This window comes from Fusarium redolens (assembly GCF_020744475.1).
Source record: "Fusarium redolens strain MPI-CAGE-AT-0023 chromosome Unknown BKA55scaffold_20, whole genome shotgun sequence".
NCBI classification, from domain to species: Eukaryota; Fungi; Ascomycota; class Sordariomycetes; order Hypocreales; family Nectriaceae; genus Fusarium; species Fusarium redolens.
Window position 1 is genome coordinate 496,753 of NW_025763683.1, and position 22,583 is coordinate 519,335.

Genomic DNA, 22,583 nt, shown 5'->3' on the forward strand with positions numbered 1-22,583 from the left:
TTACAATACCTTGCATTATAGCAACAGTCCAGTCATTCATTAGGCATTTTTATTTTTTATTTTTCTTCAGCAGTCACTATCCTTTACTTGCTCAGCAACTCCTCGTTTGGTCACCTCCTTCCCGATCACCCGATCAAGACACATCATGACACCCAACTCAACTTCCAACACCGATTTTGACGACTTCAAGCTGTACCTCTACAAGCCCTCCCTTGTATCTGCCATCATATTTACCGTTCTTTTCGGTGTTGTTTCCGCTCGCCATTTTCAGCTTTTGTTCAAAACGAGAACGTGGTCGTTTATTCCCTTCTCCATAGGTTGCCTTGGTACGACTATAGTATCAAATCCCCGCTGGATACAAGACTAATGGTGACGTGGCTTGCGCCGCGAAATAGTGGAAACCGTGGGATATGGCGCCCGAGCATACTCGGCAACACAAACTCCCGACTGGGAGCTGATGCCTTACATCTTTCAGAACGTCTTCATCCTCCTTGGCCCAACATTCTTCGCAGCTTCCATCTACATGGTATTAGGCCGGCTCATATGCTTTCTCGAGGGACAGCATCTCTCCATGATCAAGGTGAACCGGCTTACTAAAATCTTCTTGCTGGGAGACATTCTCTCCTTTTTTGGGCAAGGTGGAGGTGGGACAGCATTAAAAAACCCCCAAGGCTTTAAGACCAGAATAACTAACCCTACCAGGTGGCGGACTCATCGCTAGTGCTAGCGACAAAAAAAGCCAAGATCTTGGCAACAATATCATTTTTGTCGGTCTCGCGATTCAGGTCATCTTTTTCGGCGGCTTCATGGTGATCACGGCAATTTTCCACGTGCGCATACTAAGGCAGCCTACCAAAAGGTCACAAACCACGGGTGCTCCATGGCAGGCGTTCATGGCCGTACTCTACCTTACCAGCGCGCTTATCATGGTGCGGTCTGTCTTTCGGATGATAGAATATGCTCAAGGCCATAATGGTGCATTGATCTCTAAGGAGATTTACGCCTACATGCTAGACGCCCTGCTCATGATTGTCGTTGCAGCCATCCTCACTGTACGCCACCCAAGTGCGATCTTTACATACCAGGCTATGTCCGATCTTTTCGGTCATGACTCGGGTAATGTCGACAATATGCCAATGGTTGCCCCACGGCCATACGTGGTGTTACCCTAAGCCCAACCAGATATTATTTTTGAGGTCTCTCGGCCTTCGATAGCGAGAAGATATGGTCTCGGTGAAGAATGAAAAGTGAGCGATCAGTTGTTAGATGGGAAATGTTAGGGGAACGGTCGGAAATTGTTTGGCTATGATAATTCACCAAATTACCCTAGTGGGTGTCCTTACGTCTCATCAACTGAATGAGTAAGTAGAGTTAGTTTGTTTTATACCTCCTTGGATCGAATCATATTCGTCAGCTATAACGATATTTTCCGCACCATCTGTTTCATCCAAATTTGAATCCTTCGTGGTCACACAGCCCTTGTATCATAGCGGCCTTGGTGAGACGATGTGACAGAAAGTGTCAGTATTGGCGGATAATTGAGTATGAATAGTAGTCAATTAAGTAATATTGCGTCTAGGGGATCGTGTTGGAAGTACCAAGGTTTCCCCTCACATCATGATCAAAGTTAATAATACATAGAAGATTCGAGAACTCAAGGATAACTCAAGTATAAAAGACCTTGATGATTCTTGAATAGAAGAACAATAATTAACAACTGAATTCTTCCACATAAGTGCACCCGGCATGACTGCGCATCATAACAACAGATCGTGAGCGTTGACTAGCTATCCGTCGTGACCCTAATGTGATTGATCCTGCTGTAGGTTATGTTTCCCTGGTGGTTATTTCTGACAAACGTGACATAGTGAGGCGATTCCAGGCGTCTTCCACTACCTGCAAATTACGAGAGTCGTACACGTTCTATGCCCTCGGGTTTCTTCGTATTTCTAAGTCGCAAGTGGGCGACAAGAGTGGTATCCACTTCCACAAATAGCCGTGCCTCGCAATTTTCTACCCCACTTCGTCGATCCTGTTGTTCGGTGTGAAGTGGGGTTTCGATACGCCCTTCGCGTTCGACTCGCGTTCATTCGTAATACTTCTGCGCGCGCATACGAGACGCTAACTACGTACGGTAAATTGGCCACCAGTCATGTGCCATCTACCTTGAACCCCACCTCCGCCACCATGTTCCAAAGGCTCCCATTGCTCTAGGGCTTTTTAAATCGTAATGTCTTCCCGAAAATATACCGTCATTGACCTCGCATTCTAACGTGCCCGGATCCGAGCTGCAGCACCTGCCACAAGAGAGCCATCGGAATGACACCCGAGCCCTCTGGCCAAAGCGAGAGTCGCCGCACTCACAGAAAGTCAAAGACAGGCTGCGATACGTGCAAGAAAAGACGTGTCAAGTGTGACGAGGTTCGTCCAAGGTGCGCCAAGTGTACCTTTGGGAACCGAACCTGCTCGTATGCAGCCGCGCCAGGCCAAGGCCAAGGGCCTGACCAAGCCGGACTGAACACGAACGTCGCAGGCAGTTCCAGCAACAGCCCAGCGGGAACTCCCTCATCTACCGCGTTGCTTGCTGCGGCAGCTGAAGCGAGGTCACCCGTGGCAGCTCCAGGTCGCTACGACGCCGTCCACATGAGTCTATTCCACTATGCCATTGTCAACATGGCCAGCTTTATGGGAGCAGGCGGTGACTCGAGCCTGGTGGTGGAAAGTGCTCTGAATAGCACGCGTGTGGCGCCCTACCTCCTCGATCAATTGCTTGCTCTTAGTGCTTTATACCTATCTACCACAGCGCAGGCAAGCCAGGATCTCTACCTCCGGTACGCCACCGAACTGCAGACGCGGGCCTTGGGCCAGTTCCTCGAAACCCGTGGGAATATCAGCGAGACAAACTTCATACCCGCCTTCCATTTCACCTCCTTCCTCGGGATCCACGTCCTATACAATACTTTTAGAGACCATCAGGATAATCTCGGCGAGTTCGTTAGCGCGTTTGTAGATTATGCACGAGTTCACCGGGGAATCCGCGCCGTGACGGCCAATTACTGGCCCCAGATTCTTGCCTCGAATTTGGGCTCCCTTCTAGACATCGTGGAGATTGGCAACAGAATCGACCACCTGGAAGCCGGTATCGAGACTATTGAGCTGCGTAAACAGTTAGAAAGATTGTCAGATTCCTCGAGAATGCCGGTTACTGCGTCCATTGACGCTCTGCAGCGGATGCAATGGGTGCTTGATCTTGCAAACCACAATGCTCAAAGCTTCAGCAACAGAATCCAGGCCGCCCTAGCCTGGCCGGTCATCATTTCAGACGATTATATTGATTCGTTATATCTACGCCATCCTGAGGCGCTGGCAGTCTTGGCTTTCTTCCTTGCCTTTGTGTACGAAAATCGATCGTATTGGGTCTTCGAACCTTGCGCCGGGTCTCTCATCGAAGCACTAGCCAGCCATCTTGGACCGTTTTGGAAGGAAGGTTTGAGTTGGCCGCTGTCAAAAGTCGCTGGATCTTGATACATTGTCCTCATGACGGGCCCTCACGTAGCGTACTTGGTAGCTAAAGAGGTTACACGGTGCTTCGTAGATCATCTTGACATCTTGTGCAAGGAGGTCGTCAGACAATCATTACATTACACCTTTTGCAGCTCTGTGGAAAGGCCAAGGGCTTCCCGCTCTGCGTTGTGTCTCAAGTCAAAGACTAGCGTGCGCATACACAGCTCACACAATATGATAGATACTGTGACAAATGACTGCAGCAACATGGAAATTTGAGCCTTTCACAGTTCGGTACCAATGTCCCCAAAAAGGGTTATGCTGCGCAGACTTGTCTTGTGTTAGTCGTATTGCAACGATTGGATCAAGAGCCATGGCGCATTTCAATTCATGGCCGTTCCACCCAGTCTCGATGAATCACATCACGTTAGATCCTTGCATAAAGGGGAATTTGTTGCATAAATCACTTCAGTCCGGGACTTTGGTTCATGCGTTGAGAGACTAGCGGTACTTAGCGTCTCTTAGTGCCTTCACCACTTTATCAATAGTTCAAGGCCTAGCAATATCGTGTTCAAAGCCTCAGGGAATGCTACTATGTTGACGGATTTGAATTGCTGGACTAATAGGCCGTGTAAACAAGACAGCAGGTCAATCTGATAGAGCCTTATTCGCAGTAACTACATCGTGTGTATTTGTTATTACTGATTGTACGACCTTTGGGAATAATTCTACTAGTAACATGCCTTGACGTTTCGACGGACAAGCGTAATGCCACTCCATGACAGAGGCACTCTCAACCGTCAAAGAAAACCATGTTTACCATCTGAATATTCGTGGTAGATTTTGTTACTAACTAGGTGTTTGATTCTCAAACAACACGGTTTTGCATTATAACAACAAGCAAGCAGAAAAGAAAAAAGAAGATGATACAAAAGTTCTGACGAAATTCGCCAACTCGGATGAATCAAAAGTCTATGAGGTTAATCTAGTCTAATAATGTACAAGCATACGGGGAATGGCAAGGTGGCCTCTCATTGCCTTCAGTTTTCAGCGCAAAGCATTCCGCTGTTCAAATCATACTGCCACTTGTCACTACCAACGCCCGAAAGTACGTAGAGACTGTTGGTAGGGTCGTATTCCTGCTTGACCTCAAGAAGACGGTCATAGCTTGCCCCGTAGAAGTCCTCCTTGAAGTTCTTGTTGAAAGGGTTTGCTTTGTTGATGTAGGAGCCAGAACCTGGCGCCCACTCGCACCACAGAGCTTCCTTGTGCTCCACAATCCACTCGGCCGCCACACTGAGTCGTCCTGAATGTTGGGGTTGGTTTCGTTGAGCTTGGCCCCGGTGCTTAAGACGTGGAGGTAGGCCTGTCGCCATGCTGGGTTCAGACCACCGCGCATGTCCTGCGAGACATCCCTGGGTCCCGGTCCGCCTTGGAGACCAATAATCATATTTGAGGGCTCTCCTTCGACTTGAGAATTCATAATTGTGTAAAGATGTCTCTGAACGTCCTCCAAAGATAGATCGGTGAGCTGGGAATGGCCGAGTAGACGGCTAGAGACTAAGCTGATATCGCTGCATGCGCTGGGGTTCGGGTTTAGCACATCGAAGAAGGATAGATAATCCGCTGCCATATTTAGCTCTGCCATTACGATCTTGACGCCTTTAACAGCAGCGTAAGTCATCATCCTGTGGCTGGTTGGCTCAAGCAGAGATTTCAGCGTCGAGGTTGTGGTGTTGTAGCCGTACAGCGTGATTGTGAGTCCGACGCCCTTTTGAACGGATGATTGGTTGTTGCTGGTTGAGATTGTTAATGTCGCAGCGAATCCGTTCCCGGTAATGCCAAGACCCATCAAGCCCGGAAGATTTCTAACGAGAACTGCCATAGCTTTCCAAGACGCCGTAGCTGCCTCAACTGTCGCATTCTCTGCAAGGTCCATGGAGATGGATGGCCAGACCACGTTCTTGGGGTAAGGGTGGGTTCGTAAAACGTACTTGACAATAGCTCCGTACAGGCCAGGGCCGCCACCGCGAATGGCCCAGAGAAGATCTTGGTTCTGAGCAGCATTGGCCACCAGGACGCGGCCATCTGTGGTCACAACTGTGGCTTGAAGCACCTGGTCGGCGGCCAGGCCATACCATATACAACCCACCTTTCGACAGCCCCACCCTTTCGTCAAGCAAAAAAAAAAAGAGCACCACCAAAATTCGTCAACTTCACTTACACGAAAGTTGGCCAGAATAAATAGCTACCTAAAAGAAGCTTCTTTTATTGATTATAGAAATGAGTGGAGATAATTATTCTGACCTGTTGAGGATGTGCTGGGCACGCGATATATGCAAGTCATGCTATTGAAATATTTTCAAAATGGTCACTAACCTCCTCACCGCTCTTTCTCGTGATTTTTGATCTTTACCCTCGACAACAGCAGAAAAATGCCTAAATCACGACTTCAATGGGAATATACAGAGGACGATATGGCTGAGGCCATATTGGATATTACCGATCATGGTCTTTCACCCCCTCAAGCGGCCCAGAGAAGAGGAGTGCCCCGAACGACCCTCATCGATAGACTTAACGGCCGTGGGGCCGCTGAAGACCAGATCCAGCCTCGCCGACGTTTGTCCAAGAACCAAGAAGATAGGCTGGCTTTCTGGATCCTCCGCCAGGAGTCCTTGGGCTATGCTCCGTCCCACAGTCAGATCCGCGCTTGTGTCATGGGCTTGTTGAGACAGCAGGGCGAACATCCCGACTTGGGGCGCAACTGGGTGATCAAATTTATCAATCGCCGCGCAGACCTAAAGACCAAGATGGGTAGACGTCAAGAAGCTAAAAGGTTCGACTCTTTCACGCCTAAAGCGGTTCATTGGTACTTTGATATCCGGGAGGGCCAGTATGGTTGGATCAAGCCTGAAAACACCGTCAACGTCGATGAAGGGGGTATTATGACTGGTTTCGGCAAGCATATACCTCTATCCCTTATTAACGCTTAAAATTTGACCGTCTAATCCTCTGAGTTCAGGTCTAGATAGCCTGGTTGTTGGAATTGCGGACCCGAAGCGCAAGGCGTTTCTCAAGGGACCACAAACCCGAAATTGGACTTCATTTATCGAAGCCGTCACTGCTGACGGCCGCGCTTTAGTTCCTGGCATAATCTTCAAGGGGAAGGAACTGCAGAAACAATGGTTCCTTGACGAGTTCAAGCAGATAGCAGACTGGTATTACATAACTTCGCCCAACGGGTGGACTGATGACCACATAGGCATTGAATGGCTTGAAAGAGTCTATCTGCCCCAGACTACACCTGCCGACGAGTCAGACGCGAGACTGATCATCTTAGATGGTCACGGAAGCCATGCAACAGTATGTCCTCCATTTCCCCCATCTCACGATCAGTGCTTAGTGGTGGAAGGATGAATGGATGGCTACGTGCTTTTTGAACAACGTTTATTGCTGCTATCTACCAGCACACTGCTCTCATGGACTCCAGCCACTGGACAATGGAGTATTCAACGCGTTGAAGGCTGCATATCGACGAGAGTTGGAAAGGTTCGCTTCGTTGACTGATTCCGCTCCGATGGACAAGGTCAATTTCATCAGGGCCTACGCCAAAGCTCGCCGAGTTGGAATGACTAAGAAGAACATACTGTCAGGCTGGAGGGTCACTGGCAACTGGCCGATTTCGCGTTCCAAAGCGTTGCGACACCTTGAAATCCAACAGGACAGGCCAAACAGCGGCCCAAGAGTGACTCCTGAACCTAGGCCATATCTTGGCTCGGACGATACTCCACAGACGAGCCGTCAAATTCGTGATCTTGGGTTGAACAAAACACCAAAGACGCGGAGACGGTACAACGTGATAGCCAAGGGCTTTGAGGCTCAACAACAGACAGTAGCGGCGCATACGCAGAGGATTGCCAGCCTAGAGGAAGAATTGGCTCGGCTGAAGAGAGGGAAGAAGAGGAAGGCGGTACCGAATCCTAACAGGCGTTTTATGACTCTCGGGGAGACTCTGGCTGGTAAAGAGTCCATACCAGAAGGGGCGACTCGTTATATGCCTGTTGGGGTGGAATTTGTCTCTTCAAGCGAGCAAGAGTCAGAATCGGAGGCTGGCTCTGTCATCGAAGTCAGAGAGGAAAACATACCCCACCAACCAACCAGGCGGTCGGGGCGGCTGGTGAAAAGACCCAGGGTACAATAGATAAATCTACTTATGACTCATTAAATGAATGTTTTTACGCATTTCTGTCAATTTGGTCAAGTTCTGTGTAAGTGAAGTTGGTGAGTTTTGGTGAAGCTTTTTTTATTTTGCTTGCCGAAAGAGGGGTTATGCCGAAAGAGGGGTTGTGGATGGTATATGCTCCTTATATCTCGGTCTTGGTCAAGAGGAAGGATCTCTATAAACCAGTTAAGGCGGTTTTAACTATTTCATGTACGGAGTACATGACGCGTATTCGTGTCTTCTCACCAAACACGCGTCTTGTCATTAATTTAATTGACCCTGGTCTACCCCCTGCGTAATTCAAGCCTACTCCCTGTTGGGTGGGTCTAGAAATTAAATTCTACCCCGCGTTGTTTGACATGAAACAAATGAATTCTACGTAGAATTGATTTTGGTCTGTAGGACAAGGTTTTTAAAATTTTACATTAAAAGTAAAAAAAGAAAGTTAACTGACCTACTATGTATCTCACCAGAATATAAATCAAATAAGAGTTAGAGTTAAAATATTATGAAAATAAAGCAAGTGTCTTATTATATATACTAAGAAGACTTACACCTATATCCTTCCCCCTAGACCGTGAGACCTGTGTAGTTGTTAGTATGGGCAGCGCTGTAGGCAATAAACTCCCCAATAGCTAAGTAAAATGCTAGACAGAACTTCTACAGAATCCTACAATGTATTCCAAACCCCCACATAATCCACCTCCATCCCAACAGAGGGCCCATCAATCGTAAGATTGTTTGGTGGACCCGGCCAATTCCCACCTACCGCCAAGTTAAGGAGCAGAAAATGCCGCTCATGCGCCAATTTCACCCATGTCGGCTCATCCTCAACTGTCGCACCCGTGACCGTGAAGATTTTCTTTCCATCCAAATACCAATTCAGCGTCTCGTCCAGCCAAGTCCCGTTTTTTCCTTTCCCACACATACTCCTATCAACTAGGAAACCAACAGTGTGGAACACGCCCCTTGAAAAATCCACGCCTCCACTTCCCAACCCGTTGTACTCGTTGCATGGTCCTCCAGGAGCAAACCCGCAGTGAATGGTGGAGTACATTACTGATCCACCACTGATCACCTCGAGAAAATCCCATTCTGTAGCCATCGGCCAATTTGTGTAATTCCCTCTGAACTCGCTGCCCAAAGCCCAAAAGGCTGGCCAGATACCTTGCTGTTGCGCCGTCGGCGCTGTACCAAGTTTAATGCGCGACTCAACAAGCAATTTCCCTCCTTCAGCAGCAACGAAATCGCTTCGCTGAGTCTCGATTCTTGCCGACGTCCATTGACCTTTTTTGAGTTGCGGTATAATTGCCAAATTTTGTTGTTTCGTTACGTGTATGTTAGAAGTAGAGTCTGTGTAGGTTTGGAACTCGTTGTTTCCCCATCGCTCTGCTCCGCCGGGATAGGATGTTCCAAGGTCGAAGATCCAGTTTGAGGTCGAGGGAAGTGTTCCTGGATAGTAGTCGAATGTTTCAATGAACGTTGGGATGAAGCCGGGTTTAATGAGCGCAGCGGGTTTGGGAAGGGTGCCCGCCAAGGTGGTAGTTACTACTACTAGAATTGAAACGAGTGACTTCATGGTGATAAGAAAGTTCAAAAGAGTGACTGAAATGGAAAAAAGATAGAGGTAGATAACGGTGAAGAGATCAGGTCTTACTGCTGAGTGCAAAGAATGAAGGTGCAGAGGGGGTTATATAGTAGGTGTTTCAAGCAAGACATAAAAAATAAACTTCAATTTACATAGTTTATTAAGGACTACTAATTCGGAGTAATCGGACCTCAAATTCCTACCTTCAATTTAGGATTTAAAAAGGATCTGGCAATTTTTACCTATGTTTATAGAAGAAAATACTTCCCTCTAAATTAAAGTAGTATAGAATAGCGAGTGGGTCACTCACCAGGGGTCTTGCATGGGATATAGTAAATTACTTCGTACATGGCCGAAACACCTTGTATTTTATGTGTGTGCTCCTTAGTAATAATTCGGCAGATGACCCTTCCTTAGTAGAAATTTCAAGAAGCCGCACAGACATTAACGGCAAGTTGTTTCGGCTACGTGCGAAGAACTACAGCCTAGGGCATTCACCAGTTAGAAACATTCTGACCAGGACTTGATCCATTGAATCAGCCTGGAGCCCACTGAATAGCGTTTAATTAAGGGGGGGGGGATAGTTTAGACTGGTAAACTGATTTGTACACTAATTTAAGCCCAGACTACCCTGGCTAAGATGACGCGGCGCAACAGCAGAACCTCAATCGTAGTAGATATTAAACTTGTCTGACTTTACTGTAGGCATCAGCTTTAATCCCTTAGTTTGCCCTTGCATAAGGTTTCTTAACGGTATAACAACTAACCGTGACGGATATATTTATCTGTAACTCTATTATTTATTAATGTGCCCAATTAAGGTTTAACCTGGAACATTTAGGAGTAACGTGTATGATAAGCGAGTGGGCCAGACAAGCGAGTGGGCCAGAAATCTTACCCTTCAAAAGATAAACTATCATAAAAACATAATAAACTATCTAATCAATTAAACCTACTCATTATTCTCTTCCCTAGATATCTCAGTTACTACCTGACAGGTTCTTGCATTATGCCCAGTCTTGCCGCATATTCCACAATGCCTTTCCCTCGGTCGCGCCGAACTTCCCTGACCACCACTTCTCGACGATTCGGCCACTACCTGCGTATTAACATCTATCTGATCAATTAGTTCCTGACCTCCCCCTACTGTTAGTACCCCTCCTTTCTGTAATCGGGTTCTTTTTGCCCTGCGGCGTCGGCTTAGTGCCTCATTTGCCTGTCGAAGTTCTCGGTTCTCTGCAGATAATAAGGTAACCTTGTGATATATTCTGGTTGCTGCCTTTGCAAGAGACTTTGAAGCCTCTATAATTGACTCTGGGGAGCTACTTTTATGTCCTCTGATTCGCCTTTCGAGGTATTCAGATTGAGATTTTACCTCACGGACTGTATTTGGGGTCTTTGGAACCCAAGAGGTGGATGCGCTAGCCTCCTCCTCAATAGATGTTGGAGTCCGTAGCTTTACATCAAGTTTTGAGATCACATTTTCTGGGTTAAGAGGGACAAGCCCGGCTCCTCTAAAACCCCCTTTGATATTGCTCTCCGTCATAGTGGCTTGAAAGGCGGCATAAAAGGCCGGGAGGATTTCTTGGCAATCATCCCAAATCCTGCGTCGGTTCTGTAGTCCAAGCAAGTGTTCCCAATTTCGACTGGCCTCAGACTGTAGATGAAACCAATAGGTCTCAGTACGACTTAACAAGGTGACCGAAGTTGTAGGCCGAGAAATACCAAAGAATTGTGGTTGTTTCTCAAGCTCGGACTTTGATGTGGTGGCCCAGAAGGAAATAGGCAATGATGACCATGCTTCGTACAGCCATGGCGTGTTGCGTAAGGTCAAATAATAGAATAGCGACTTGGGTAGTTGCAGAAATACGCGCGAAGTGAGCCTAAGATTGGCGATATCTTTTAAACTTAGCTGTGACAGAATGGAAAATCTAATCTCGCTAGGAAGCTGTGAGAATGGATCCGTGAGAACTAACGTAAGCACCCACGGAATTCGGTAGCGCCTGTGGATCCTAGCGCCGCGCCACCATGCAAGTTCTAATCCACACACAGTTAGTATGAGGTATGGCAGGCTATCTTTTTGAGCGGCACAAGGCAACACTCATGTCACTAGCCCCACTTTGCTTACTAACTCCGCTAGTACCTGCGGGGTACGTGAAGTTCTCGTCAGACAGCTGTATGATTTTTCACCACCAAATTCATCAAAATCCTCACACAAACAATCCCTAGCCTGTTGTAATTGAAACGATGAGCTCTTCTAAGATACAAGATAGCATAGATGATCACAGCTTTGATACCCTGCCTTTGAGGGCAGCTAATGACCTTACCGGCGTGCCTAATTTTCCGCCCGAAGAGGGCCGCGGTGATGATTTTCAACCTTTCAACCTAGAATATCGTGATTTCAAGATCAACCCTCTGCCCAAGGAACCGCTTGAATTATTCCAGCTTTTTATACCTATTTCCCTTATACAGTCATGGGTTAAATATACTAATAGCTGGGTCGCTTACCTGCTTAAAAATGCCGTTATTAACAACTGGAATACCCCCCTTTCTGAACACTCACGTATCCTCAAATGGGAAGGCATCTCCACTTCAACGGCTTATATATAGCTTAGAGTCGTTATTTACCTAGGGATTCATAGGGAAATAACGATAAAGGACCATTGGAAAGCACCTAGCCTAGGAGATCAGCGCCCTCTTCACTCAATCATCAAGTTCATGCCGCTACGGAAGTTCGAGCTGATCAACAGGTATTTCCGTACTTTTGACTACACCAAAGTCGATATAAGGGATGAGGGTGATCTTCCAAAGACCTTCCAAGTGGCTGAAGAGTGGTCTGATCTCATACAGAAGGTGTCAAACGAGCTCTATCTTCTAGGGACTAATCTGACTGTAGATGAGTGTATGGTGCCGTTTACAGGCAGATCAAAAGAGATAACGCTTGTCAAGGGAAATCCCACGCCGGTAGGCTTCAAAGTCTGGGTTATCGCCCAGCAGGGCTTCTTTCTGCGGTGGCTTTGGCACGTGAAGTCATCACCATATACCGCTGTTATCGTCAACTTACCTACGCCGAAGCCGGTTGGTAAGAAGGGAAAGCTACGGACCGAGATCCCTCTCAGCAATACATAGAGCGTCGTGGTTTACCTAGTAAAAAAGCTGCTTCCTCAGACATATCACGTCTTCACAGATAACCTCTTCTCGTCACCGCAGCTCTTCCGCCTCCTTCGGCAGCTTGGCTTTGGTGCCACAGGCACGGCACGCCCTAACTGCGGCATTAGCACCGAGATAAAGAGGATAAAAGAGACCGGCAAAGCTCCTGACGGCACGCCTTTAAGGTATAACGAGGTTATACTGATCCTGATGCCGGATAAAAAGGTATAGATGACTTTTAGCTGTATTTCCCTTACTAATTTGTCTCTTTTTATTCACCCTAGGTCATCCAAATCGCTTGGAAGGATAGCGGCGTGGTGCTCTTCATTTCAACTGTGCACAGCGGCGCCCCTCACGAGCGCACACCAAAAAAGAGGAAGCTGCCGGCTAAGAGAGGCACGAAGATAGAGGCACAACAGCTGCAGCGAATTTTCAACGGGGATAGCTTCAAGATAATCCCTATTCCTACTGTTGCCGCTTAGTATAACGATGAAATGAATCACGTTGACCGCGGTGATCAGATAAGGTCCTATATAACGTACGAGCACCGATTCCGGCGCGGTCCTTGGCAAGCGCTGCTTTGGAATTTCCTCCTCGAAGTCGCACTTGCGAATAGCTTCATTTTACAGAAGAAGACCCGGCACCCTCGTTGGAAGCCCTATAGCACGCTACGAGCTTGGAAGGAATGCATTTGCAACGCCCTTTTTAACACCTACGCTGATGAAGGCGGCACAAGGAAGAGAAGCCGGTCAGGGAAGGAGGAAGACATCGAGGATATAGAGGCACGGCAAAATCACCTACAAAGAGATATCAATCATGTCTACAGAGGGTCAATTTCAGCCTGCCTAGCCTGTAAGGGCTGCCGGCAAGGGCAGCCTCGACCCTTTAAAAAAAGGAAGGCAAAAGGAGGATATCTCGAGCCGATATCAGGAAATCAGGGGTGCCGGAAGACTAGGTATGGTTGCAAAGTATGTGATGTAGCAATTTGTAACAATGCTGACTGTTGGTACCTCTATCACACGCCAATTTAGGTGTAGGTGGAATGTACCGATCGTCGCGATCATTTTGATTGGCCCCCGACCCCAGTCGTGACCCCTCCGTTGCCTTGTGCCGCTCAAAGAGATAGAGGTGACGGTTACAAAACCCCTGAAATCACTGCAAACGTGCTAAATTGGGTTAGCGGCATATTCACTTCGCCCCGCAGTACATTGCGGCAAGATCCTGTCATAGCCACGAGGCCGCACCGAACCAGCAGAATGCAGGTATGACATGCACGGATGGGCAGCTCAAGATTAAATGAGCGCCTGGTGTTCTATCCACAGGAGCGACGAGAGCCGGTCTCTTATGCGTATGCTCAGTCTGCTGGTCTTCTAGATGTTGAGACAGTGCGGCGAAGGTGGTCCGATTTGCTGGTGGCTGGGATGTGGATACTATGTAAGGAGCTGTGCTCTTCTCAGACATATGTAACTTAGGACCAACAACAACACAATCAACCCGTTTTTGCTTCAACACCATGGACCTATTGAAGTGTGGAAGGCTGCCTTTGTTGCTGGGCGCCTGGCCACGCCACTTGGGATCTATGATGAAAAAGTGATTGACAAAGCAAAGTTTCAACGACTACTCAGAAACCCAAGGGTTCTGTATAGAAGAGATATGCCACCCTTACCACGAAGTCATTCAGACTTGATCAATCATCCAATGGGAACTCTATTTGAGGAAGCAGAAACAGCGCATCTTAGGAGCCATGAAGAGATGGAATCATGGACTGAAATTCCTCGAGACGACCCTCAAACAAAGGGAAATCAAATTCTCGACTGCATTTGGGTCTACGTGTACAAGTTTGACAAACACGGTCGCTTCCAGAAGTGCAAGGCGCGTCCGGTAGTGAGAGGCGACCAACAAGCTAGGTCAATTCACGAAGAGACCTATGCGGCAACACTTGCTGGACGATCCTTCAGAACGTTGATGGCCATCGCCGCACGCTTTGACTTGGAGTTGATCCAGTACGACGCGGTCAACGCGTTTGTGAACGCTAAGCTAGACAGGACTGTTTTCATGCGCATGCCACAGGGCTATCGGAAACCAGGAATGATCCTGATGCTGTTGGAAAATCCGGGAATCCCCCTTATCTTCAGGATTCAGACTGTTAGTCTGAAAGTCCTAGATTTAAAGTTCAAAGTCCTAGATTAAATCAATTAGAGATATAAACCCGAGAAGAACTCTCATCTCAACAATGAACAACCAAGTTTCATAAAATATATTTTCACCCAGCACTACTGCGCAAGATACACAACAAGGGATAGATGGCTTCATAGAAACCTGGGTAGCTGAGGGCCTCGCTGCGCGCAACATACTCAAGAAGCCTTCTATGGCCAGGACAGACGTGGGCCATGAACTTGTAGTTATGCATGAGCAATATCAGTCTCAATTTATTGTTGTACAAATGAGGGAAATATTCAGGGCTTGGGTAAACAAATATCCCATAAGTATATTAAATGGCCCTGAAAACAAGACAGTTCTTGCCCTGACTTTCACGTAGTTAGCTCCGTCTCATCAATGATGGCCACCGCAATGATGGCATACGCGGTGTGGCCAACCAAATCCACAACCCCATCCATATCCCGGTGCAGGGTACGAGGCCCTACAAGCTGGCCAACCATGGTATCCCTGCCCGCAGCCAGGGCAGTGATTCACAAGCCAGGGGCACCCAAGGGGCGGTAGCCCTATGCCGATGGGAGCAGCTGATGAGGGCGCGCCGACCCTTGCAGTCGGAACCATGTCTCCAGGAGCCGAATGAGGATTGTGCCACCACCAGTACGAGGCACCCGTGTTCCATGGGGCAGACGACCAGCGTTGCCACGGATCGAGACGGACTTCATTCTGTGCCGTGTCACTCGGGGGTTCTTTCTGCTGGGAAGTCGTGTCTTCGCTTTTCTGAATATTTGGCTCGGTGTTCGGCATTCTGCAGGGCGCAGTTCTCTAAGTTGATATGTGCTTCCGTGTTGCGGCGATTTGAAGTTATGGGCGGGCATGTAAGGTACGCGAGAGCTTGACGTCTGTCTTTTATATCTGGGCTCGGAATTCTCCACCTTGGACGGGACGTTGGGCTGTTTTATGTGGATGGCTGTGTGGGAAAAAAAACGCCTGACCCCATGTGTCGTTCCGCCACAACAGAGACGAACCCGCTAAATTAGTTGAAGTTAATAATGATTTGATGTTGATGCAATGCGCAGCAAGATGTACGCATACAACAAGCCAGCACCGCAGAAGACATACATGCATACATACACACTGTGCAACGATAACAGACAAGGCGCCGATTGGGCATATGATTATATGACGTTTGTAAGAATTTTCATGTTAGGCACTTCGGCGATTTGCTGCATCATCCTCATGACGATTCTCACATGATACCACTCTGCTGGCAATGAAATATGGAAAGATGCGCTTGTTGCTCAGTGTTTAACAGGTGCTGGGGTGCCACGTGCAAGCAGGGATACTTTAAGATTACGCACCGAAATGGTAGAACGTTCAAGGGGCAGAATTTGGACACAACACAACATGAATACACGAATCTGCATTAATAGACCGAATACACGTAATGTCTGACACTAAGTAGTCCGCCTGCAGTTCTAGACACTTATGAGGAAATGATGATCCACAAACATATGTGGAACTCTTGTATACAGTGGGATGCAATAAGTTTGAATACCGGGCGTGTATCTTCTTTTGCCGCTAGCCTCTTTGAGCTAGCTACCACGTACATATCAGCTTTTACACAGCTAATAAGAATATAGTGATTGGCTAGATCGAGCTTCTTCCTCAGATTAGAAGCAAGCTAAGCTCCAAATAGGCTAGACAGGGGGTATCAGTCCTTCAAAAGGTATTCAAACTTATTGCATCCCACTGTAGCTCGTTGTTCTGAAAGCCAACTGCCAAGGGTGTATATAGCATTAGAGGAGGCAGAGTCTTTATGTCTGGCTGCAGAGGACGCTCCATGACTACAGAAAGGATTTGCTCATCGTCCATGTGTTCTAAGCTCAATATGATTCTACATGCTCTGATGCGATGATTTGAAGTGACGGCTGCCTTCAAATGCAGCACCAGAAATACACATGTAGGAACAATAGGGATCATGTAAATGACCCGACTTCTAGACAGCGTTTTCAGCACTGTAATAATGACGTGTTTTCTAATCGACTTTACTATCTATGATCTGACCCAAGACGTCTCGGTCAACACCTAGGGACAGTGTCTCCTGACCGTGGTCTTACCCCGCATCTGCCATCACACCATTCCAGGCCTTCGGCCCAGTGGCGTAAACGATCACATGGCTAGCAGTGAGTCGTGGTGACGGGGTTATCTAAATGGGATTAGGTGATTATTCAAGTAACACCAACAGCTAGGTAAGCCGGTAGCTATCTGATCCACTATTTCCTTATGGGAATTGATAGAGCGGCATGACGGTTTTGAACAGAGGCATGACCTTACAGCGGCATGACTTTATATAACATTCAATTGGTCAGTTCTGCGCGGACCCATAAATACTTCCTGACGAACCCAGTGTGACCAGCTCTCTTAACATGACCTTATTCTTACCTCAAGCTCTCCCAGTGCTCAGGATCTTGGCATAGTAGGGTGTCTCAAGAGGTCTCGTTTTGAATGGGAAATTCTTGCTCTGTTTATTGCTCAGGAAACACGTCTAACGCTCTACTCTCTGACCACTATAGAAGGAAGTATATTTTCATCGCTGTCAACTAGCTCCCATTGACTCCTCGTCCTCCGGATGCTAGGTTGCGTCCTCCGACCGCTAGCATGGACTCCTGTTGTTCGACCGGATCCGAGGGTGGCTGACTGACTTCGTGTCTGACACTGAGTCGATATGCTGCTTACCTCACTATTGGCCTGCGTGTCAAATGGAAGAAGGAATTGGGGATTCCAGTGAAAGATAAATACTCTAGGGGCTTCCCGACTTTCTGATTCCTTTGCATTAGTCGCTTTCACCTTGGAATCTTTGCTTTTAGCCAGAAGCTCGCGGTGAAGCCGGTATCTTGACCCTATCACCGCCGTCGACCGTATACAATCTTGGTGTTGTTTTTTTATATAAAATTCGGCCGCTGTGAATAGCTTCCATTTCTGAGAATAAGTCGGCTGGCTGCTGTATAGATCAGCAACCCGTAGATCCTTTAAAGAAGCCCTGAGCATCTTCCTGACCGCTGCAATCCATCGTCGTAAATACCCGACTTCAACCCTAACTTCTTTAGTATGCACACGAGCTTCCTCGGCCGCCTGACCGGCCAGCCGGTTGTGCTGATCCTTTGCGACGCGAAGTCTGGCATCGTATATAGTAATTGGCCCGTAATTTGCCAGTATGGTGGTCCCCTGATCCCGGGCAGACCTTCTAAGGTTCTTCTCCTTGAGACGGCGCATTTCCTGAGTCGCAGTAATCCCATTGACTGCGAGAGTTGTATGTGCTTTCCGCAGCTTCTCATTGACATGTGACACTGAGGGAGTCAGAGGCGTGGCCGAGGTTATTGAGCATTCGATCCTGAGGGCCACATATTCCTCGTACTGACGGATCTGCCGCAACTTGAGCTCCGGCATGTTCATTTCGATCCAGTTGACGCGCGGAGGTGGCGTTGACATCAATCGTATCTCCTGGTCGTGACGATTCGAATGGTGTATCTCATGAGGCGGCGGAACGCCGTCTTCCTCACTCATTTCGGAGTTGCTATCGCTGCTGTGGGTGGAAGAGGACCCTCGTGAGATATAGCCGGGTAATGACTCTTTAGCTACCTCCAAAGATAGTGATGATAAGGGATTTATCATACGGGCTAGTATAACCTCAGGATCGAAGGGATAGATGCCGGTCTTTTGCCAAGATGAGATGATAGTGCTTCTCTTAGTAGTATAGGCGCATACCTCCTGTAAATGGAACAAAAAGTCAGCTTTATTGAAGTCTATAGCGCCATCTGTAATCTCACGAAGAAGGATTTCCTGATGCCAATGCTTGTATACACAGAATAGCCCCACATCTAGCGGTTGAAGGATATGTATTAGGTGAGGCAGGAAAGGGAACAACACCACGCCTGCATCTTGGGCTTTTTGGAAAAGCTCTTTAGTAAAATGATTCTTATAACCGTCTAGTAATAGTGTTCTTTTTCCCGGAATTCTTTGAGTCCGGGAAAGCCGTTCAAAGTGGTCGAAGAATTCTAGCGCGGAGATATCATCGATATAGCCGTTTGGTGTTGTAACGATCGTTGTGCCCGGTTCAAGGCGGTTGTCAACCCACCGAGACGGCAGCTGTACGCCCGGCATGATGATAAACGCTGGAATAACCCGTCCTTTTGCTGATATCGACTTAATGATCGTGACGCTTATTGTCTCGTGTGCATCAGTCAAGATAGGCTTGTCGATTTCCCCAAAAGTCCACAGGAACATCCCATTTTTAAGATAACCGATCTGGAAGCCTGTCTCATCGATGTTCCACATATCCTCGTAATCTATGCCTTTTTCCGCGTAATCATGCTACTTGCGAAACCACTCTTTGACGTTGGCTCGGTCTGCCATCGCCTTTCTTTGCACTGCGATGGTTGAACTCTTCTTTCTATGAAGAATAGAGGAATATCTTCTTAGGAAACGTCTTGCCCAGTATCTGGAAGCCGTTGGAAGTCGGTCAGTTGCTTTTAGAATGGAATTAGCATACTGTCGAAGAGTACGCATCTGTATATGATGTCCCTGAGTGACGCGGCGCCAGCACCAAGCGAGGATCGCCTTCTCTTCTTCCGGCGAAAAAAGTGTGAAGTTGCCGCCATTTTGAGAGACAGGATGTTTTCCTTTTTGTCGAGAAAGCAACCTTTTATATGGTACCCTCCATGCCTTGGCAGCTTTAACGGCTGAGGAGTAATATCCTTCCCTTAGAAGCTCGATAGCCGCGACAGTACGCGTCTCAAGGTTGTGAGCTGTATATTGCAAGATATTAGGGTTTCCGGTGTCAGAATTGATATATTTTTGTACTGCAGTAAGAGCCGGTTCAGGGCTTTTGATTGATGTATCCATCGTCTTAATTGAATAGAAATTGCAATTATTATGACTGAATAAAGTAATTACCTTGTTGGTGTTGAGGACGTTGAGTGGTGATTTCGTTGTGATGTTTGTGAGGGGTAATGACATATCGCGGGCATCATCAGTGCAGCAAAGAGGGACAATTCAACTAAAGGAGTGACTTATTTTTTTGGTGGGGCTACATACAAAAATAAGGTATCTAATTTATTCCCCAGTCACCCGCCCCTTTCCCTAGTCAGCCTACCCCCCGTGCTTGACGCACGGGCACCTACGGTGGAAAGGAAAGCACGGGGGGTCGGTCTCTAGACCCTACCCGAGTACGTCATAAGCATTCGTAATTCCTCATTTATCGCGTCATGACCGAGTTGGTTCACTTCCATGAATTCTGCCTCTACTGGGTTCCCTTCTGCTCTCAATAGTATCTTAAATGTCCTCTCGTCCACTTCCATCTCTCGGCGATAACGGATTGTCTTCGATTTGCCCCCAATCTCGTAGACTTCTACCGACTCCATCATCGAGTTCTGAGGGCACCAGCTCTGGTTCCGGCAAAGGACCATCCGTACCCCTCCGCCGTCCTCGGGCCAACCTGACAAACATCGCCTGCGAATCTTGTCGGAAACGAAAGGCCAAGGTACGTGCAGAGCTCCATATGACCATGCTTCTTCTGGGAGTCTGACAAATTTGGCCCGCTAACTCGCTATCTCTCCCACGCAGTGTTCTGGCGAACGTCCGAAATGTAGGGGTTGCATCAAAAGAGGCATCGAATGTCATTACCAGGCTTCAGACCGGGGCCAGCATGTCCCAAAGCGGAAGTACGATGAGATACAACAAAAATCCGAAACCTACGAACAACTCCACCACCTCCTGACGTGCCTGCCAGAGCGAGAGGCCTATGGCATCCTCGGCAGACTTCGCGAGGGCGCCGATGTTGCCACAACCATGCGGCAGGTGAAAGACGGCGACTTTCTGATACAGCCGGCATGGGCATCAGAGACACGACTTCATTACGAGTTCCCTTATTCCACTTCCATGCCGACTGTTCTATTCTCACCAGACAACCCATATCTCGGCTTACCAGTATTCGAAATTACGTCTCACGCTCTGCCGCAGTCAGCAGAGCAAACAGAGATTTGGGCAAGCCAGATCGAGACCATCTACATGACGCTGTATAACGCAGTAGAACTGGTGGACCCTCACATACCAAACATTCAAGTTTCCAAGTGGACATCTGTTGAGGCAGACGATGAGTTACTGCGAGCACTCTTGCGAGCATACTTTCTCCATGACTATGCGAATTACACTTGTTTTCAGAAAGACATCTTCCTCCAGGCCATGAGAGACGGCGATACTCGATTTTGCTCTCCTTTACTCGTCAACGCTGTCCTGGCCAAAGCATGTGTAGGTCACGAGAACGCAATAACACGTGGATCTGCTAAACTTCTCTCTCAGCAGAGTTATCGTGGAGCCACCCAACGTGCCCAGTTTTGGAGACCAGAGACTCTGGGCTACAGGTTCCTCGTAGAGGTGAAACGACTCTGGGAGCTGGACAGCGGTAAGGTCAAGCTCACCAATCTGCACGCCGCAATGGTACTGCATGTTATCTATACCATTGATGGGATGGATCAAATCGGAGTATCCTATCTGCTTCAATCGGTACAATTGTCACAGAGCCTGAAACTTTTTGCATCGGAGCAGGAGGAAGGGAGAACGAGGACTGCCCGTGTATTCACGGCCTGGGCCCTATATCGCTGGCAATCGTGGGTCTTTTTACTCCATACTCTACAAAATCCAGGGGAGAGGCTGATGACCTGGCAATAGAATGCAGGCTTTCCATAACTCTAGAGCTCCCCTGATCAGGGAGCCTCCAGCGACGCCAATGCCAGACCTAGACAAAGACCCTTCGTGGTACGGGGAACTATGGCTAAGATATCCCCCGAGCTCGATACTCGTACCAATGCACTTTGGATATGTCTATCGAGCTCAAACGGAGCTACGCCGTATTACCAATGGCATTGCCTGTATCATATCCGAGGACAAAAAAACTGCTCGGGGTTTAATGGCAAACGAACTGGCTCATTTTCAAAAGGAGCTCGACGACTGGTACAATGCTCTTCCAGAACCCATCAAGTCGCACAAGGCAGTGCTACCGTGCCAGCTTATAATGCAGTAAGTTTCAAAAAGACAACATGACTATATTACGCGGGTGTTGAAGTTGACATTTAGGCAGCATGGAGTACTGTGTTCTGCTTTTCAAAGTCGCCCAAATGGTGCCAGAGACGAAGTCACGCCTATCCACAGGTGCCGACGCAGCCAACAATGACTCTCAACCTTCCAAAGCTGTTGCGTACGCTTTAAGATGTCTCGAAACTGTACTTCGTCTCTACTACCTACGTCACAGCTTCGAGCACAGCGATCCATACCTAACCTACTTCCTCTCCCTCCTAGCAAATATGGCTATCGAGAATATGAATAGCGACTCAGTATCCCTAGATGATGTCGAACCCCTCAAGACCCTACGCGCAACACTCATACTCACTGTCAAAGGCCTCTACGACCAAGGCCAGCACGTATACGTCCCGTCCGCCATATACCGGCTGATGCGGGACCGCATGACGAACGAAGACATGAATGGGCTGAGGGGGCACACGATGTGGAAGGACTACCAATTGCTGGTCCCACACTCTATCAGATCGACGTTTCCGGCGACAATTGTGACGCTGGATGAGGATTGGCAGATGGGGACGGTGAAGCATCTGGCCAAGAAGTATGATCAGTTGGCACTCGAGGCGATTAAGATCCGAAAGTAGCATGACCATGACGCCGGATAGGGGGTCCGAACCGGCTGGATGAAAGTTATTGATTGACGGACTTATCCTCCTGGTCAACAAACCTGGCGACTTCAGATTATATATGTTTCTTGTCTGACGCGGATTGTGAAACCCGTTATGGCATGGATTGTGTTATCAGGAACAAGCCATCTAGGATCAATAAATGAAAAGCCGTGAGAGAACTGTTGCTTGCAATCATTCCTTCGCCAGTATCGTTGAACTTGGG

At 47.9% G+C, this 22,583-nt stretch overlaps 5 protein-coding genes across 5 annotated transcripts; 3 read left to right on the plus strand and 2 right to left on the minus strand.

Annotated features, from left to right (window-relative positions):
• Positions 1–145: 145 nt before the first annotated feature.
• BKA55DRAFT_524366 (RTA1 like protein-domain-containing protein) lies at positions 146–1,172 on the plus strand (the record flags this gene model as incomplete). The annotated part of the gene is made up of 3 exons (XM_046188717.1): positions 146–326; positions 396–644; positions 703–1,172. The coding sequence occupies 3 exons, from the start codon at positions 146–148 to the stop codon at positions 1,170–1,172; spliced, it is 900 nt and encodes a 299-aa protein (XP_046043670.1).
• Positions 1,173–2,114: 942 nt separating this feature from the next.
• Positions 2,115–3,525, plus strand: BKA55DRAFT_653776 (uncharacterized protein; the record flags this gene model as incomplete). Its single annotated transcript, XM_046197381.1, has 2 exons — positions 2,115–2,468; positions 2,538–3,525. Exons 1-2 carry the CDS (start codon positions 2,320–2,322, stop codon positions 3,523–3,525), a joined length of 1,137 nt encoding a protein of 378 aa, XP_046043671.1. The 5' UTR covers positions 2,115–2,319.
• Positions 3,526–4,544: 1,019 nt separating this feature from the next.
• Positions 4,545–5,443, minus strand: BKA55DRAFT_695977 (uncharacterized protein; the record flags this gene model as incomplete). Its single annotated transcript, XM_046200219.1, has 2 exons — positions 4,545–4,751; positions 4,802–5,443. The coding sequence occupies 2 exons, from the start codon at positions 5,441–5,443 to the stop codon at positions 4,545–4,547; spliced, it is 849 nt and encodes a 282-aa protein (XP_046043672.1).
• A 2,822-nt stretch (positions 5,444–8,265) lies between these two features.
• BKA55DRAFT_581578 (concanavalin A-like lectin/glucanase domain-containing protein) lies at positions 8,266–9,493 on the minus strand. The gene has a single exon (XM_046194054.1). The coding sequence runs from the start codon at positions 9,303–9,305 to the stop codon at positions 8,397–8,399; it is 909 nt and encodes a 302-aa protein (XP_046043673.1). The 5' UTR covers positions 9,306–9,493; the 3' UTR covers positions 8,266–8,396.
• A 10,463-nt stretch (positions 9,494–19,956) lies between these two features.
• BKA55DRAFT_524638 (uncharacterized protein) lies at positions 19,957–22,336 on the plus strand (the record flags this gene model as incomplete). Its single annotated transcript, XM_046188732.1, has 5 exons — positions 19,957–20,160; positions 20,244–20,927; positions 20,979–21,286; positions 21,348–21,695; positions 21,757–22,336. The coding sequence occupies 5 exons, from the start codon at positions 19,957–19,959 to the stop codon at positions 22,334–22,336; spliced, it is 2,124 nt and encodes a 707-aa protein (XP_046043674.1).
• Positions 22,337–22,583: the final 247 nt, after the last annotated feature.